The sequence below is a fragment of the Lampetra planeri genome, chromosome 23, assembly GCF_965212315.1.
Source record: "Lampetra planeri chromosome 23, kcLamPlan1.2.h2, whole genome shotgun sequence".
In the NCBI taxonomy this organism is placed as follows: Eukaryota; Metazoa; Chordata; class Hyperoartia; order Petromyzontiformes; family Petromyzontidae; genus Lampetra; species Lampetra planeri.
In genome coordinates this window covers 9982093-9999345 of record NC_136129.1, presented here as the reverse complement: position 1 = coordinate 9999345, position 17253 = coordinate 9982093, and the positions used below count along the sequence as shown (strand labels likewise).

The window sequence follows — 17253 nt, the reverse complement described above, 5'->3', positions numbered from 1 at the left end:
CGAGATGAGCCACGCGTCGCATCGCTGAGTCTCGAGGGTTCCTATTCAGGAGGGTGCCGCGGTGGGGGGTCGGCGTCAATCATCGACGGCGATGATTGACGCCGCCGCTCAGCCTCCCCGTGCCGTGCATCACCATCATCATCATCACCATCATCACCATCATCACCACCATCATCATCACCATCATCATCACCATCATCACCACTATCATCACCATCATCACCATCATCATCACCACCACCATCATCACCATCATCACCACTATCATCATTACCATCATCACCACTATCATCAGCATCATCATCACCACCATCATCACCATCATCACCACTATCACCATCATCACCATCATCACCATCATCATCACTATCATCATCACTATCATCACCATCATCACCATCATCATCACCATCATCATCACCATCATCATCACCATCATCACCACCACCATCACCATCATCACCACTATCATCACCATCACCATCGTCACTACCGCCATCATCATCTCAGGGCGCCAGACACAGGATGGTGGCATTCGAGAGAATTACTCGGCAGGGAAGCGATTTCAGGCCAAAGGCGACGTTCAAAAACGACGCGAATCAGACGACGCACGCGACACTGGCAGAGCGCTGCCCAGAACCCCCCTCCAACACGGGGGGGGGGGACCCCCTCCGGCTGTCGTGGTCTGACGCACCGACTCGGAGGACGCGCGGTGTTGGAATTCGTGAGCAGCCCGGAGTGGGGCCACCTTGTGGGTGAGCCTCTTGAGATTTCACGGAAAGCCACTGAAGTCGAAGTCTCCATTCAGCGACACGTCCATTGAGCCGCCCAATGAATGTGTGCATGCATTCATTCATTCAGAAAGTGCCCTGCGCCTCAGCGCTGCACTGCGACGTTGCACCAATCCCGCATCCAGGCGTGCGCTGTGCGTGCACGAGGGCACAAGGGAGCCCCGAGAAACCCCAGCAAGCACGCCACGGGGAGCTCACTGAAGACGTCCCCAGCGACTCGGTCTCACGGCCCTCCTTCCCGTACCCAGCCCAGCCGTGGTGGTGTTGGTGGTGGTGGGGGGGGTCTCACAGATCCACGTGATCCACCAACCCTTGCATCCTGAGCGCTGTGAGTCACGCTACGCTGCCACCCGCTACCCCCACCCCACACGCCACCCCGGTCAGACCCCCGGCTGTGCTGAGTGATGGGAAACCGAATGGATCCCCACCACCCCCCCGGCAGCGGGAAAACCCCGCGGGGATGGGCCGAGTGGGGAGCCGCGGTCGCCGCTCGCTGCGGAGGTTCGCGGTTCGAATCGAGCAGCCGTCCTGATTAATACCGAGGTGTACTACGGTGACAGCTACTTCACACCGGACGTTTAAGGCCCCGTGGCGCCACTCGCGAGAGTTGACCGCTGTGTGCCTGTGTCGCGGTCTAAATTTGCCAAAATGTGGAATTGACCGGAAAATGACTCGATTGGGTTTGTACGCAGCAGCAGCCGCAGCAGCAGCCGCAGCAGCCGCAGCAGCAGCCGCAACAGCAGCCGCAGCAGCAGCCGCAGCAGCAGTCGCAGCAGCAGCAACAGCAGCAGCAACAGCAGCCGCAGCAGCAATCATTGCCACGTATTGGCAGATTCGTGTCCCTGGCCACTCTTGCGAATGAGACTCGCACCCTGGCCTCGTGAGGTCTCACTGCCTGGTGAAACGAACGTCAACTTGAAACTCCAGAGGCAGAGATCGGCCACTCGTCATGATAGACAAGACTCTCGTTAAAATTCGTCTTGAGAGTCAGGGAGGCATTTCGTTGATAAATAATAACAACAACAAATCAACAATGCCTTCTTTCCCCATTTGTCTCTCCACGAACAAAATATAAGAAGATTTGAGTTTTTCAGGTGTTCCTACAAAAATGTATAAAGGAGTGTTCCTGGATAAATACAGGCAATTGCTATTAGATTATACTATTGAATAATCGATGGGTGTGTGAATGTAAATCTTTACAAGTAACCTTACGACCAAATCACCCGGAGCGGACCCGTCAGATCTCGCGAGCTAAGCGGAGTTGAGCCTAGACGAGTGCTTGGATGGGCGGTGGTGCAGCGGTTAGCGTGAGAAATAATGGCATGCACATGAACGTACAAGACAAAGATCCCCCGTATAGCCTGTAACAGACTGTAGGGGCAAGTGCTGTTAGCGAGCGCCTATGAAGGCCGACACGGCACACGAGGGGGGTGGGTTGGCCAGCACCACGCCCGGCCGCCTTTGTCTCCCCAGTGGCGATGTTTACACACCGCACCAGGTACTCATTTGAGGCTGAGTCGACCTAGAGGAGGCCCAGGACCGGTTCAAATAATCGTCACTGTTGGCCGTGAGCAGGAATCGAACTCGGGACGCCAGGTTCGTAGCGCAGCGCGCTAACCGCTACACTACCACACACACTCACCCACACTCACACACACTCACCCACTCACATTCACCCACCCACATACCCCCACTCACCCACCCACTCACACTCACCCACCCACTCACACGCACTCACCCACACCCACCCACTCACACGCACTCACCCACACACACCCACCCACACTCACGCTCACCCACCCACTCACACTCACTCACCCACACTCACTCACCCACACCCACCCACCCACTCACGCACAGTTACATAAATAAATAATCTCGCGCATTTCGCACGCCCGCCCCCCCCGAGTACCCCCCTCCCCCCTCCCCGCAGGAAGGAAAGGGAGGCGCTTCGACCCCCTCCCCCCTCCCCCCTCCCCCCTCGCCCTGTTCGTATAAATTTCTACCGCGGGGCTGAACGGCGTGGCCAAGGTAAAGCTCGCCAGTGCCAACCCAAACAATGGGGCCCCCTCGCCCCCCCCCCACCCCCTCCACGTGCCCCCCCCCCAGCCTCGCTCCACTCGCCCGGCTCGCTGGAGGTCAGCCCCCCCCCACTCCCATCCTCCCTGCTCCGGCAGCATCAGCACCACCCTCCCCCAAACCAGTGGCTTGGGATTCAATGAATTGTCAGCATTCGTCGTTTATAATAATAATCAGCGTCGTCGTCGTCACCGTGATCACCAGCCATGGTCAATCCACTGCTGGATGAAGCGCCGACATCTCCTTTTACCGTGCCCCTGTACCACTGCTCCACCAGTCCTGGTGGTGAAGATGATAGTGATGATGATGGTGGTGAAGATGATGGTGGTGGTGAAGATGATGATGGTGATGATGATGGTGATGATGGTGGTGATGGTGGTGATGATGGTGGTGGTGATGATGTTGATAGTGGTGATGATGGTGGTGATGATGGTGGTGATGGTGATGATGGTGATAGTGGTGATGATGGTGATGATAATGGTGATGATGGTGATGATGATGATGGTGGTGATGATGGTGGTGATGATGATGGTGATGATGATGTTGATGATGGTAATGATGATGGTGGTGGTGATGATGATGGTGATGATGGTAATGATGATGGTGGTGGTGGTGATGGTGGTGATGATGGTAATGATGATGGTGGTGGTGGTGATGATGATGGTGATGATGATGATGGTGATGCACGGCACGGGGAGGCTGAGCGGCGGCGTCAATCATCGCCGTCGATGATTGACGCCGACCCCCCACCGCGGCACCCTCCTGAATAGGAACCCTCGAGACTCAGCGGTGCGACGCGTGGCGGTACCGCTGTGTGAGTGAGTGACTGTGTGAGTGACTGAGTGTGTGAGTGAGTGTGTGTGTGTGAGTGTGTGAGTGAGTGTGTGAGTGAGTGAGTGTGTGAGTGAGTGAGTGTGTGTGAGTGTGTGTGTGAGTGAGTGTGTGGGTGAGTGAGTGTGTGAGTGAGTGTGTGAGTGTGTGAGTGAGTGTGTGAGTGTGTGAGTGAGTGAGTGTGTGAGTGAGTTCATCGCAATGTTTCCCCAGTGCGAATGCGGCATTCCAAGATCATTTGCGTAAAAGTTTAATACATGGGGGGGTGGGGTGGGGTGGGGTGGGGAAGTCGAGCACTCCGATTGTGGCCATGCGACCCAAGCTATGGACCATACAGAACGCACAGAGAGACTCATAGAGATACATTGAGACTCATAGAGATACGTAAAGACTCATAGAGACACATCGAGATACCTAGAGACTCATAGAGATACATAGGGACTCATAGAGATACATTGAGACTCATAGAGATACGTAAATACTCATAGAGATACATAGAGACACATCGAGATACCGAGAGACTCAGAGATACATATAGACTCATAGAGATACATTGAGACTCATAGAGATACGTAAAGACTCATAGAGATACATAGAGACACACCGAGATACCTAGAGACTCAGAGATGCATAGAAACTCATAAAGCTGCACAGAGATACATAGATTCACGTAGTTACATAGAGACTCACAAAGTTACATAGAGACACACAGAGATACACAGAGACTCGTAGAGATGCAGTAAGGGCACAAGCCACAGCAGTGCGATTGTGACCCTGCAACGCAAGCGAGGGACCGTGCAGTGAACCCACTGCGGTCTGCTGCTGCTGTTGCTGCTGCTGCTGCTACTGCTGCTGCTCCTTCAACGGAGGAGGAGGAACAGCGACACGACACCGACTCTCTCCGTCTCTCTCTGTCTCTCTCTGTTGAAGCCCTCTCGTCGTGACCAGCAGCAGCAGCACGAGACCTCGACATTGGCACCAAGCTCCTGAGCATCATCGCTGCCGCCACACGCACGAATTGAACAAGAGCGCCGCCTCCTCCTCCCCGCTCGCCTTCCAAGCCCCGCTTCTCGTGGCGGCACCCTCCCTCTGCACGCCACGAGAGGCCGCTACGGTCACCGCCAGGTCACCGCGCCGCGGGGTCAACACGGGGTCAGGGTCGTGGCGGAGTGGGGCACGCGCAGGCGCCAGGGGAGAGCGAATCGGCGCGGCGTTCAGTGGAGAACCGCCGAGCCGAGACCCAGACGAGACAGGCGAGCGAGGGTGGCATTGATGAGTGCGGGTCGGTGGGTCAGTCGGTCGGTCGGTCCGAGTGTGGTGTTGACCCTCCCCTCCCAGCGTCCCCCCCCCCTCCCCCCGCCCCCCGTGGTAGCGCCCCTGCCCTGCCGGCTGCCGTCTCCACTGGGAGGTGATTCGCTTCATCCAAATAATGACCCCGATTTGTTTGACGCGAAACACATGGATGACACTAGCGGTGGGTGGTGACGGTGTTGGGTGGTGGTGGTGGGGAGTGGTGGTGGGTGGTGGTGGTGGGTGGTGGTGGGTGGTGGGTGTTGGTGGTGGGGGGTGGTGGTGGTGGGGAGTGGTGGTGGGTGGTGGTGGGTGGTGGTGGTGGGTGGTGGTGGTGGGTGGTGGTGGTGGGTGGTGGTGGGTGGTGGGTGTTGGTGGTGGGGGGTGGTGGTGGTGGGGAGTGGTGGTGGGTGGTGGTGGGTGGTGGTGGTGGGTGGTGGTGGTGGGTGGTGGTGGTGGGTGTTGGTGGTGGGGGGTGGTGGTGGGTGGTGGTTCTGGTTCGCTGGAAGGTTGCGGCCGGGGCTGGTGGTGCGGGCGGCCGGGTGCGCACCACAGCGATTCGAGTTGCGGGTCAGTGGAACTGGCGGGTCATGCAGCACTTGGTGCCGCGAGGAGATGGAGCCGTGGGATCGGGGGAGGCGTCAGGTGGAACGGTGGCGTTGCAGGGCCCGTGAGGGATGGTGACGGTGTTGGGGAGGTCTTCATCTGGCAGTGGACAGACCATGGCTGATGAGGGTGATGATTAGGACTGGTTTTGTCACACGCAGCAACCAACATGCATTAATGTGACCGCAGGCGTTTCTCGATACAGAAACCTCCCTGAAAACTTCGTCTAGAGACCTGGCGAGGCCTTCCTGGGTGAGTAATTGCCATTACAGCATGGCTATTAATGCCACTGCACGCGTCTAGTATGTACGTCCGTTGAACTTATTTCGCGCCGTCCGTAGCCAACCGTACTCATCGGAGGTGAACTCAATCACATTGCCCGATGATGCTGGATGTAATTACCAGCGAAACCTCGTACTCAAAAAATTGTTGTGGAATCACTCTTCAACACACCGGTGGGCTAGTGAACTATTTGTGTTTTGTCAACGTGACACTTTTTTACTGTTTGGTCGTGTCGGGTGGTGGGGGGTTACGACACGTGTATTAATAACGCGATCTAACCCAAAAATCTTTATTATGAATAATATTGGTCGCGAAAGCCTGCTACGTGTTAAACTAATCACGGAGTTAGCCCACTACCAGTCGAGGTGTCTCCCTACTCAATGGGCGTTACCCATCCGGACTGGCGGCTCTGATCCAGCAATGTAAATTCCATGTTCCCATGGCAAGGGGCTCACATACATGAATATCATCATCATCGGCGGTCTTGGTCGATCCACTGCTGGATGACGATCTCCCCCGTGCCGTGTCCATCTCTCGCGATCCTGCGGTGTTGACAATCCGCCCGATACACGCGCACACGAGATCCGATTTCATCGCTCCATCTCCTCCGTTCGGCGTCCTCTCGGACCCGTTCCGTTTCTTGGCCACCGCTGCGTTATTATTCTCGACTGTGAGTAAAAACAGGTCGGCGTTGCGGACAATACAAAAAATGGAGCCGAGTTTACGGGAAAAAAATGAATTCGTGATACATGCCAGCGGGTTTTTTTTACCAGGTCAGAGGGCGCCTGGTGTATTTATAAATCTTTGTTCGCCGGCGTCGTCACCGTGAGATCACCGGCAGGAGAAGCGGAGAATTCCCACGGGGCTTCGTCCGTGCCCGATATTCGGAGGTTGTGACTAACAATCCGTGACCTTTCCTTTCGGGCGACCGACGCGGCAGAGAAGTCTGGCCGGAGTTATCCGGCTACTCCGTGACGACTACCGCGCAAAATAATCGCGGCTTTTGTCAATCCACTGCTGGATGAGCGCCCTCGCTGTTGTGGGGGATTATGCCGACCGTGCTTCACCAACGCCGGGCGGCGCGAGCTGGTGAGGTCAAGGGGCGTAGATGCGGGAGCGCACAAGTACAGCGCAACAGTGGGACCCACGCAGCGACGGGACCCAGACAACGTGAACCACGTGACCCACACAACGTGAACCACGTGACCCACACAACGTGAGCACGTGACCCACACAACAGGAGCCACGTGACCCACACAACGGGAGCCACGTGACCCACACAACGGGAGCCACGTGACCCACACAACGGGAGCCACGTGACCCACACAACGGGAGCCACGTGACCCACACAACGGGAGCCACGTGACCCACACAACGGGAGCACGTGACCCACACAACGGGAGCCACGTGACCCACACAACGGGAGCCACGTGACCCACACAACGGGAGCCACGTGACCCACACAACGTGAGCACGTGACCCACACAACGTGAGCACGTGACCCACACAACGGGAGCCACGTGACCCACACAACGGGAGCCACGTGACCCACACAACGGGAGCCACGTGACCCACACAACGGGAGCCACGTGACCCACACAACGTGAGCACGTGACCCACACAACGGGAGCCACGTGACCCACACAACGAGAGCCACGTGACCCACACAACGGGAGCCACGTGACCCACACAACGGGAGCCACGTGACCCACACAACGGGAGCCACGTGACCCACACAACGGGAGCACGTGACCCACACAACGGGAGCCACGTGACCCACACAACGGGAGCACGTGACCCACACAACGGGAGCCACGTGACCCACACAACGGGAGCCACGTGACCCACACAACGGGAGCCACGTGACCCACACAACGGGAGCCACGTGACCCACACAACGGGAGCCACGTGACCCAAACAACGGGAGCCACGTGACCCACACAACGGGAGCCACGTGACCCACACAACGTGAGCACGTGACCCACACAACGTGAGCACGTGACCCACACAACGGGAGCCACGTGACCCACACAACAGGAGCCACGTGACCCACACAACGGGAGCCACGTGACCCACACAACGGGAGCCACGTGACCCACACAACGGGAGCCACACAACGGGAGCCACGTGACCCACACAACGGGAGCCACGTGACCCACACAACGGGAGCCACGTGACCCACACAACGTGAGCACGTGACCCACACAACGTGAGCACGTGACCCACACAACGGGAGCCACGTGACCCACACAACGGGAGCCACGTGACCCACACAACGGGAGCCACGTGACCCACACAACGGGAGCCACGTGACCCACACAACGGGAGCCACGTGACCCACACAACGGGAGCCACGTGACCCACACAACGGGAGCCACGTGACCCACACAACGGGAGCCACGTGACCCACACAACGGGAGCCATGCGTGAGCGCGATTTCTCTTCCTCCTCCTCCTAGAAGTGGACCGCATGTCCTTGTTTCAAATCGGCGCCGCCCAGAGATCAGGAGGTCGAGGGGTCAGATGTCAATGCTGGCGGCGACCTTGGCGGGGTCGAGGTAGGGGTAGGGGGTCGCGCCGGCCGCCTCGAGCTGGCGGTTCCGCTGCTGGATGGAGGCGGAGATGAGGCGCAGGCGCCGCTGCAGATCCGCGTGGACGTCCGGGTACAGCTCCGACATCGCGTCCACCTGCACGGGGGGAGGGGGGCGGGGGGGGCAGTGAAGTGAGACAGAGAAGTGGGTGGGAGTGGGGTCACGCTCATGTGTGAGTGCGCGAGAGCCAGGTGAGTGTTGGTGAGGGTGTGCCCAGGTGTGTGAGTCCTCACCTGGCTGAGCGTGGTGAGCGAGGGCACGGAGAGGATGTGAGAGAGGAGGATCTGGAAGAGGCAGACGCGCACGTCGGGCAGGGCGCTCGTGATGAACTCCTCCGAGATGTCCTCCTCCCCCTCCGGCATCAGCTTCGTGAGATGCTCCGGCCTGTGGTCAACGCAGACTTCATCGACGGGCCGTACCACATTGCCACGCGGGGTGGGGGGCCGTGGGGTCATCGCATGCCGGGTTATCGTAATAACGGTCACGGCCAAAGTGGATCTCTGCTCAGTTGTGCGATGGGGGCGGCACTCATCTGTGTTGCCAGCCCCTTGTGAGCCAGGCGTAGAAAATTCCACACTACCGTGGCAGGGACTTGTATCGATGCGGGAAGAGCCCCGTTGACGTCCTACAAAGCGGCCCTCGTTTTCATCGTCAACAGCAGCCGTGCTCAATCCACTGCTGGATGAACACCGCCCCAAGGCCGTCGCCATCCCTCGCAGTCCCGCGATGCGACGGTCCAACCCGGAACCGGCGCGCGAGCTGATTCCGTCGCTCCATCTCCCCGACGGACGCCTTGACACTCCGTAGATATCTCGGACGCTCGCCCATCGGGCGCCGTCTGTGCTCGCGACGCGCCCTGCCCGAGCCCCGGCCGCATTGCCGCGGCGTGGCGAGCGGCGCGCTTCGACTGCAACGCTCCTTGCTGAAGCCGCGTGGCCTTGGCTGCCCGTGTACGACCGGCCCAGCGAGCGCTGTCGTCTCGGTGGCGGCCCCGAGCGCAGCCACCGCGAGTCGAGGAGTGGCGCGTGGCAGCTGCAGCAGCAGCAGCTGCAACGACGGCGGCGGTGTTCACGCCACGCGCTCACCCCGTGTACTCACCGCTCCCTCTGGTGGTTGCTATTCAACTGCTGCTTACAGATGTAACGATCATCGTGGGTCTGGGCCTATCCCCTGCTGAATGAGATCACCCCCCCCGCCCCCCCGGCATCACACCTGACGGTCCTGCCATGATCAACCGGGCCGAGTGACACACTCGGTGCGATCTCAGCGGTGCCACGACTCGTCCACTGGCACAGCCGAGCTGAGCCAGCAGGAGGCCATCGCGGTACGGCTGGTTTTCCACTGGCGACATTTTCATAGCGATCCGGTTAACAAACCGTGCTTGGCTGTAGGTCTCACAAGATATTGGAATTCGGCCGGGGGGCGGGGCTGGGGGGGGGGGGAAGCAGGGCTAGGGGCGGGGCTAAGTCAGTCACTCGTTGCGTCACCAGGTAAGGTCCCACTGAACTCTGTAGTTCGTTTTCAGCAGTGACCTGGCCACAAATGATAGCTCAACGAAAGTGGCTTATATCAGCCAAGCACTCTCTAAGCGCGTGTTGTTTCTAAATGTGGAAAACCGGAGAGAGACGCACGCAAACTCCAGACATACAGCAGCAGGCGTCAGGGTCGGGATCGAACCCACGACCTCCTGTATACCAGGCGAGGGAGTTAACATCTCCTAGCCACCGTGGCGTCAGCGGCACGGCTCAGGTTCTGCAGTGGGAAGGGCTCTTGAGCCACGCCAGGCTGGCTCGCCACGGCTCGGCAGCGCAGTGGAAAGCGAGGTGCGAGCGTTGCTCACCGCATGGGCACGTAGGAGTAGAAGTCCCACTGGGGGTAGTTGAGAGCCGAGTGCTGCACGCTGGCCGTGAAGATGATGGTGGTGAGGCATTCCTGCGAGGCGGGGGGGCAAGGGGCGCCGCGGTGGTGAGGAGATGTTAATTACCTCGCCTGGTGTACAGGTGGTCGTGGGTTCCATCCCGACCCTGACACCTGCTTTATATGTGGAGTGTGCGTGTCTCTTTCTCATCATCGTGGTGGCTAGGAGATGTTAACTACCTCGCCTGGTACACAGGTGGTCGTGGGTTCCATCCCGACCCTGACGATGCCTGCTGCTGTATATTTGGATTCTGCGTGTCTCTCTCTCTCATCATTATCATCATCGCGGTGGCTAGGAGATGTTTACCACCTCGCCTGATATACAGGTGGTCGTGGGTTCCATCCCGACCCTGAAGATGCCTGTGGATGTATATTTGGAGTGTGCGTGTCTCTCTCTCTCTCCATGCTGTCGCGTGGATTTTCTCCGGGTCCCCCGGGTTTTCCCTCCACATTTACAATCGACGTCACGCGTTCAGGGTATTTGCCTGCTGGACATTTCCCCGCGATGTTGGTGAGCCACTTGGTTGAGCCGCCATTCGTGGCCAGGCCACGTGTGAAGAAGAGCTACATAGCTCAGGGGGCTTCACATCGTACGTTAAAAATTGTTTAGTTTAGATTCAGTACCGCACGGCGTTACTGTTGGCGGCGCTTGCGCTAACTGAGCCTGGACTGTGTGCGGCCTCACAACCAGAATCTTTGTTCAGGCTGCAGAGGAATCCGATGAGCTATAAAGCTCTTGTTCACAGATGTCCAGTATGGGCCTCCTCTCACCGTCAGCAGCTCCCTGGTGCAGAGGGCAGCCGGGAACCCCAGCACGTTGCCACGGTCCGGATCCACCACGGCCTCTGCGAAATCCTGCAGGGCTGTGTCGCAGGAGGGGGGGGCGGGAGGGGGGGCAGGACGAGGAGGAGACGGAGCAGCGGGAGGAGGAGGATGAGGAGGAGGCAATCGCGTCCATGAGCTTCCCAGGTGTGCACACACCTGGGTAACTACCCAGGTGTGTGTCCACCTGGGTAGTTCACGTGACAACCCGCGGTGTGGACGACGAGCAGTGAGAAAGCCACGAACGGCAAAACGCGTTCCTCGCACCGGAGTCGGCCGTGACGGCGTCGTCGTCACGGTACGTGCGCCCCACGACGGCGGCCGCGTACGCTCGCAGCGCGTCCCAGAGGCGGGCCGCGTCGTCCCGGTAGTAGAAGTCGTCGAGGCCGTCGGCGCCGAAGCCGCGGCGCTCCATCTCCACGGGGAAGGAGCGATCCACGAAGCGCGCCGAGCGAAGCGCCCGCGCCACCATGCGCATTCCGCCCGCCGTGCCCACCGCGAACGTGGCGTCTGTGAGCGGCGCCACGCTCGAGATGAGCGTGTGGCGCGCCACGTGGTTGATGCCCAGCGTGTCCTGCGGAGGGAGACTCAGGGTCACGCGCGCGTGGCACTCTGCCCCAAACGTCGCCTCTCTCTCGGCTACCCAACACCCCCCCTCCTCCCCACCCCCCTCCTCCCCAACCCCCCTCCTCCCCAACCCCCCCCTCTTCCTACCCCCCCCTTCTCCCCACCCCCCCTCCTCCCCAACCCCCCCCTCCTCTTCAACCCCCTCCTCCCCACCCCCTCCTCCCCAACCCCCCCCCCCCACCTCCCCAACCCCCCCCCTCTTCCCCGAACGCACCTGGAAGTGGGGGTGCAGGAGCTGCCCCACGGGGTGTCCCCCCCGCAGGTGGTTGTGCAGCGCCACGGCGAAGGGCTCGAGGAGCAGGTGCGTGAGGCCCAGGTGGGACACGAACTGGTGCACCTGGTTGTCGGCGCAGCCCACGTGCATCTTGGCGAAGAGGAAGCGACGCGGGTTCTTGTGCGGCGTGTGAACGGGGTTCTCGCGGTCTGTTGTTCACAAACAACAACAACGACAGCGACGGCGACCACGACACTTGAAGGGCGAGACTGGATGCAGAACAGCTGCCGTAGGAGGGAACGCGCCCAGGAGGACGGCTCCCCGCGGAGATGGAGCGGCGAAATCAGTTTCGCGTGCAGCGGGTGAGACGGTGCCAGCAAGTGGGCCGCGGCGGATGGCGACCGCGCGTGGAGGCCTTCATCCAGCAGTGGATAGACAATGGCTGATGGTGGTGATGATGATGAATGTTGACGAAGCGCCACTGATGAGATCCTGGCTTCGAATCCACGTTTCAGCCGCCCCACCAGTAATTAAAAACAAACGTAATAAAGGATTTTTATGAATAGTCTGCAATCTCGTGGGCTTGCAGCCTAGTGGGAGTGCCTTACACCGATCATCTCGACTGCAAGCTGCCCGGTAGCAAAACCCCTGGCCGGCCGGGCGTCATGGAGCACCGGTGCCCACCTGTGCGTCACGTGTACCTGTGTGTGTACCTGTGCGTCACGTGTTCCTGTGCGTCACGTGTACCTGTGTGTGTACCTGTGCGTCACGTGTACCTGTGTGTGTACCTGTGTGTCACGTGTACCTGTGTGTGTACCTGTGCGTCACGTGTTCCTGTGCGTCACGTGTACCTGTGTGTGTACCTGTGTGACGCGTGTTCCTGTGTGTGTACCTGTGTGTCACGTGTACCTGTGTGTGTACCTGTGCGTGTACCTGTGTGTCACGTGTACCTGTGTGTCACGTGTACCTGTGTGTGTACCTGTGCGTCACGTGTTCCTGTGCGTCACGTGTACCTGTGTGTGTACCTGTGTGACGCGTGTTCCTGTGTGTGTACCTGTGCGTGTACCTGTGTGTCACGTGTACCTGTGTGTGTACCTGTGTGTCACGTGTACCTGTGTGTACCTGTGCGTCACGTGTACCTGTATGTGTACCTGTGCGTCACGTGTACCTGTATCTGTACCTGTGTGTCACGTGTACCTGTGTGTGTACCTGTGTGTCACGTGTACCTGTGTGTCACGTGTGCCTGTGTGTGTACCTGTGCGTCACGTGTACATGTGCGTCACGTGTACCTGTGTGTCACGTGTTCCTGTGTGTCACGTGTACATGTGCGTCACGTGTACCTGTGTGTCACGTGTTCCTGTGTGTCACGTGTTCCTGTGTGTCACGTGTACCTGTGTGTCACGTGTACCTGTGTGTCGCGTGAGCTGAATGCCGAGCGGCATGAGGCGGCTGCTTCCCTGCGCGGGCTGCAGCTCGCGGAACATGAGCACGAGGGGCGCGCAGAACTTCTTCTTGTCCTGGGGCAGCAGGGGCAGCCCTGGCGGCGGGTCGCAGGGCAGGGGCGGCAGGGCCGTGAGCGAGCGGCGGGACGCGTGGGGAGGCTGCCCCCCCCCGGGCACACCCCCCCCCCCCCGAACTGATGGAAGCGAGCGGTGGAGGATCGGTGGCTCGAGGGTTTTGTGTGGGGGGCGGTGGTGAAGGGGAAAGTGTTACAAGACGGTGGTGAGGCCGGTGCTGCTGTGTGTGGCCGAGTGCTGTGGCACGAGAAAGAGGGAGGTGCGAGCTATGGCAGTCACAGAGGTGAGGATGTTGCGGTGGATGTTGGGGGTTTAACAAGGAAGGACAAGGGGCTGAGATAAATGAAGAGGCGAGAGGAAGACTCAAGGTGATAGACATCACAGAGAAGATGCGAGAGAGAGAGAGAAATGGCTCCGGTGTGGTTCGGTCGTGTGGAGAGACGGCAGGAGAATGATGCGGGTCAGAGTGATGCAAGCGGAAGGACAGAGATCAAGAGGAGGGCAGAAGGAGACGTGGGGGGGGGCGATGCGGTGCGATCTGACCACGGTGGAGCGGAGAACGAGAGAGATTGATGGCGCAGGACGGCGCAGCGTGGAGAGGGTTGGCAAGAACAGCGGAACACCGCACACGAGTGGGACGAACACGTGGGAGGAGGAGAAGAAGACGAGTGGCGAGGGGCAGGGTGAGGGGGCAGGGTGGTGGGGGGGCAGGGTGTTGGGGGGGGGCACATTGCCCCGGGCGCTGGCGTGTCTAGCCCTGGTGGCAAAACCTCGTCTGATTATATTATCGCCCCTCCGTGAAGAGGCGATTGTTAGTGAAGGTTGCCAACAACAATTGCCCAACAATTCCCGAGTCTTGGACTCGAGGCCTCGGTTCCAGTGTCCAGACGAGTCAAGGGTCGTCTAGGCGAGGCGTGCCACGTGTCTGGGTTTCACCCGGACGGTTCAGGAATTGGCCTCTGTATTCGTGTGGCGGCAAATTGATTCGTGCCGGGATCGTGTCCCGGTGTTGCCGTGTTGAACTTTGCGACTGTACGCTGTGCACAGGCTTGATAAACATTCCCCTGAATGAGAAGCACCTGGTGGCTTTGTTTGGTCTTAGGAGCGATGTTAACACTGCCGCTGCCGAGGCCAGCACCACGGTCAGTGCCTCTGAGCCTCAGCATCCGCCAGAGGCCACCGCTGGAGCTCCAAGATGAGAGCTGAGACCGCGTCCTGCAATCCGCCCTCTAAAGCGAGGAGGAGCGGGCTTGAGGGTCCCCCCCTCCTCGTACCAATGGCCTTCAGTTCGTGAGGGGGGGGGGGGAGTAGGGGGTACAGGGGGGAGGGGTGGCTGAGACGTGGCGGTGTCTCGCCTGCGAGTTGTTTGTAGTCGGCGACGAAGAGGCGGCCTTGCTCCAGCAGCTGCGGCACCGTGCAGCCCTGTCCCGCCAGGCCTCGCATCTCCCAGGGCACCTCCCGCAGACTCCGGCAGACGCTGATCATCATGGGGTTTGGGCCTGAGTTGGGGGGACAGGGGGGGGGGGCACGGCACGGGCGTGGTGGCTACGCTGCTGCGCGTGGCCTGTAAACCAGCGCTGTGTTGTCGAACTCCCAAGAGGGGCCGTGCCCTGGCCCTGCCAGGAGAACACAGTACATGTGTCTCTCACCTGTGTGTCTTTCACCTGTGTCTCACCTGTCTCTCACCTGTGTCTCTCACCTGTGTGTCTCTCACCTGTGTCTCTCACCTGTGCCTCTCCCTGTCTCTCACCTGTCTCTCACCTGTGTCTCTCACCTGTGCCTCTCCCTGTCTCTCACCTGTCTCTCACCTGTGTCTCTCACCTGCGTGCCTCTCACCTGCCTCTCACCTGCCTCTCACCTGCCTCTCACCTGCCTTTCACCTGCCTCTCACCTGTGTGTCTTTCACCTGTGTCTCTCACCTATGCAGTGCTCACCTGCCTCTTACCTGCCTCTCACCTGCCTCTCACCAAGTATATTTTTCGAGGTGCTCGCTAAGAGGTTCCCTCCAGCGCGAGGCATTTCCGACAGCCTTGGCTTGAGGCGAGGACATTGCAGGGCTGCGCCTTCACCCCGCCGCAGTGCCGCGCCCTTACCCTGCGTGAACTGCCGGCAGAAGGCGGCGTCGTCCTTCCACGACTTGAGGATCGACTCGGGCGCCTTGAGGTGGCCGTGGAAGAACGCGGTCATCCTGTCCGGGCTGCTCTCGTAGCGTTTGGCCAAACCCGCCTGCCCAACACAACAGTCGCCACCCGGCCACGGACGTGGATGTGAACTTCTATCACGCCGCACGTTGCCAATCGAAATAAATTATTTTGTCGATCTAGATGACGATGATTTCAGAGTGCATAGAGCTGCAGTGGCTTCCTCATATCGGAAGGAAGAGCGTTCCAGACGGCCGCATCTGAAAGTGCGCGATGGCGAGCCAAAATATACGATAAACGAGGCTCGCTCCCTCGCACTCATTCGTTGGCCGATAACATCTTCATACATAGAGGACCACAGATCTCGGGCAATTGCCTGGTACGCGCGAGCGAGCGAGCGGTGCGCGGCGCGTTACGAGTTGAAATTATGTTGTGACTGTTGATATTTCGATTTAAAGCTTTCGTGACTGCAGGGATTCATATTCTTGGTTGTTTCGGTAAAGTCACGTAGAAGGGAAATAATATTGTTTTATTTTTATGATGTTTTATTTGTATTATTTTATTATTTCTCTTCTACGTGACTTTACCGAAAGAACCAAGCATACTGTTGATATTGTGGTTGACGTCGTTATTTGCCTGCGCGAAGAGGAACTCGAAGGCCCGCTCCGTGAGACGAGCGATCTTGGCCGGGCTCAGCATGTCGGCTGACGCGGGCGCCTCGGCGTGGCCCGGCATCACCGAGAACTCGGGATCCTGGCCCGGCCCGCGGAACGTGTTCTGCCACCTGTAGGGGCCGTCTGGGGCGGCCACGGGGGGCCGGGGGGGGGGAGAAGGCCCACACAGGTGAGCATTGACACGGCTGATGATGAGAGGCACGCGAGCGAGAGAGAGACACACACAGGTGAGGGACAGGTGAGAGACGCACAGGCGAGGGACAGAAGAGAGACAGGTAAGGCGCGGGTGAGCAATGCACAGGTGAGAGACACGCGAGGGAGAGGCATACAGGTGAGAGTAACAGGTTAGACACAGGTGACAGACACGCAGGTGACAGACATGCAGGTATGAGCACGACACATGTGACAAACAGGTGAGAAGGCCACAAGGGTTTCAAGGAGGAAGGGGGGGGGGCAATCACCCCCTCCTCGTCCGGATTCACCGCAGCCCCCCCCCCGCTCGTACCTTCCTCCTCGATGAAGGACCTCACGACCTTGAGCAGCTCCTTCTGGATCCGCTGGATTTGGTCTTGCGCTCTCTTCGCCTCTTCTTCACGAGTCTCCTCCATGTTGCTGCCCTCCAACTCGGAGCCCAGAGGCAGCCCCTTCAGATGGCGAACCTGAAGGAGAAAACCATCTGGTTGTTGTTGTTGTTGATGTTGTTGTTGTTGTGCTGCCCTGGAAGCGTTGACCGTGTGTCTGCGAGCCAAGTCGTTTCCCGAGCCAACTCAAGCTACAGTCAATTATCAATAACTTCCTTGTAACCGCAACGCCGTTGGTTTTGCGCTGATTTATATTTGCTGCATTGTTATGCAGTACTTTGTGTTTTTTGT

At 59.0% G+C, this 17253-nt stretch overlaps 1 protein-coding gene across 1 annotated transcript; it reads right to left on the bottom strand.

Moving 5' to 3' along the window:
* Nucleotides 1–8239: 8239 nt before the first annotated feature.
* On the bottom strand, nucleotides 8240–16762 carry LOC144726539 (polyunsaturated fatty acid 5-lipoxygenase-like). Its single transcript, XM_078605333.1, has 11 exons — nucleotides 16735–16762; nucleotides 16344–16504; nucleotides 15660–15792; nucleotides 14922–15065; nucleotides 13458–13685; nucleotides 12050–12258; nucleotides 11476–11782; nucleotides 11158–11249; nucleotides 10310–10401; nucleotides 8703–8853; nucleotides 8240–8565 (listed from the first exon to the last, which is right to left on the bottom strand). Exons 1-11 carry the CDS (start codon nucleotides 16760–16762, stop codon nucleotides 8398–8400), a joined length of 1713 nt encoding a protein of 570 aa, XP_078461459.1. The 3' UTR covers nucleotides 8240–8397.
* Nucleotides 16763–17253: the final 491 nt, after the last annotated feature.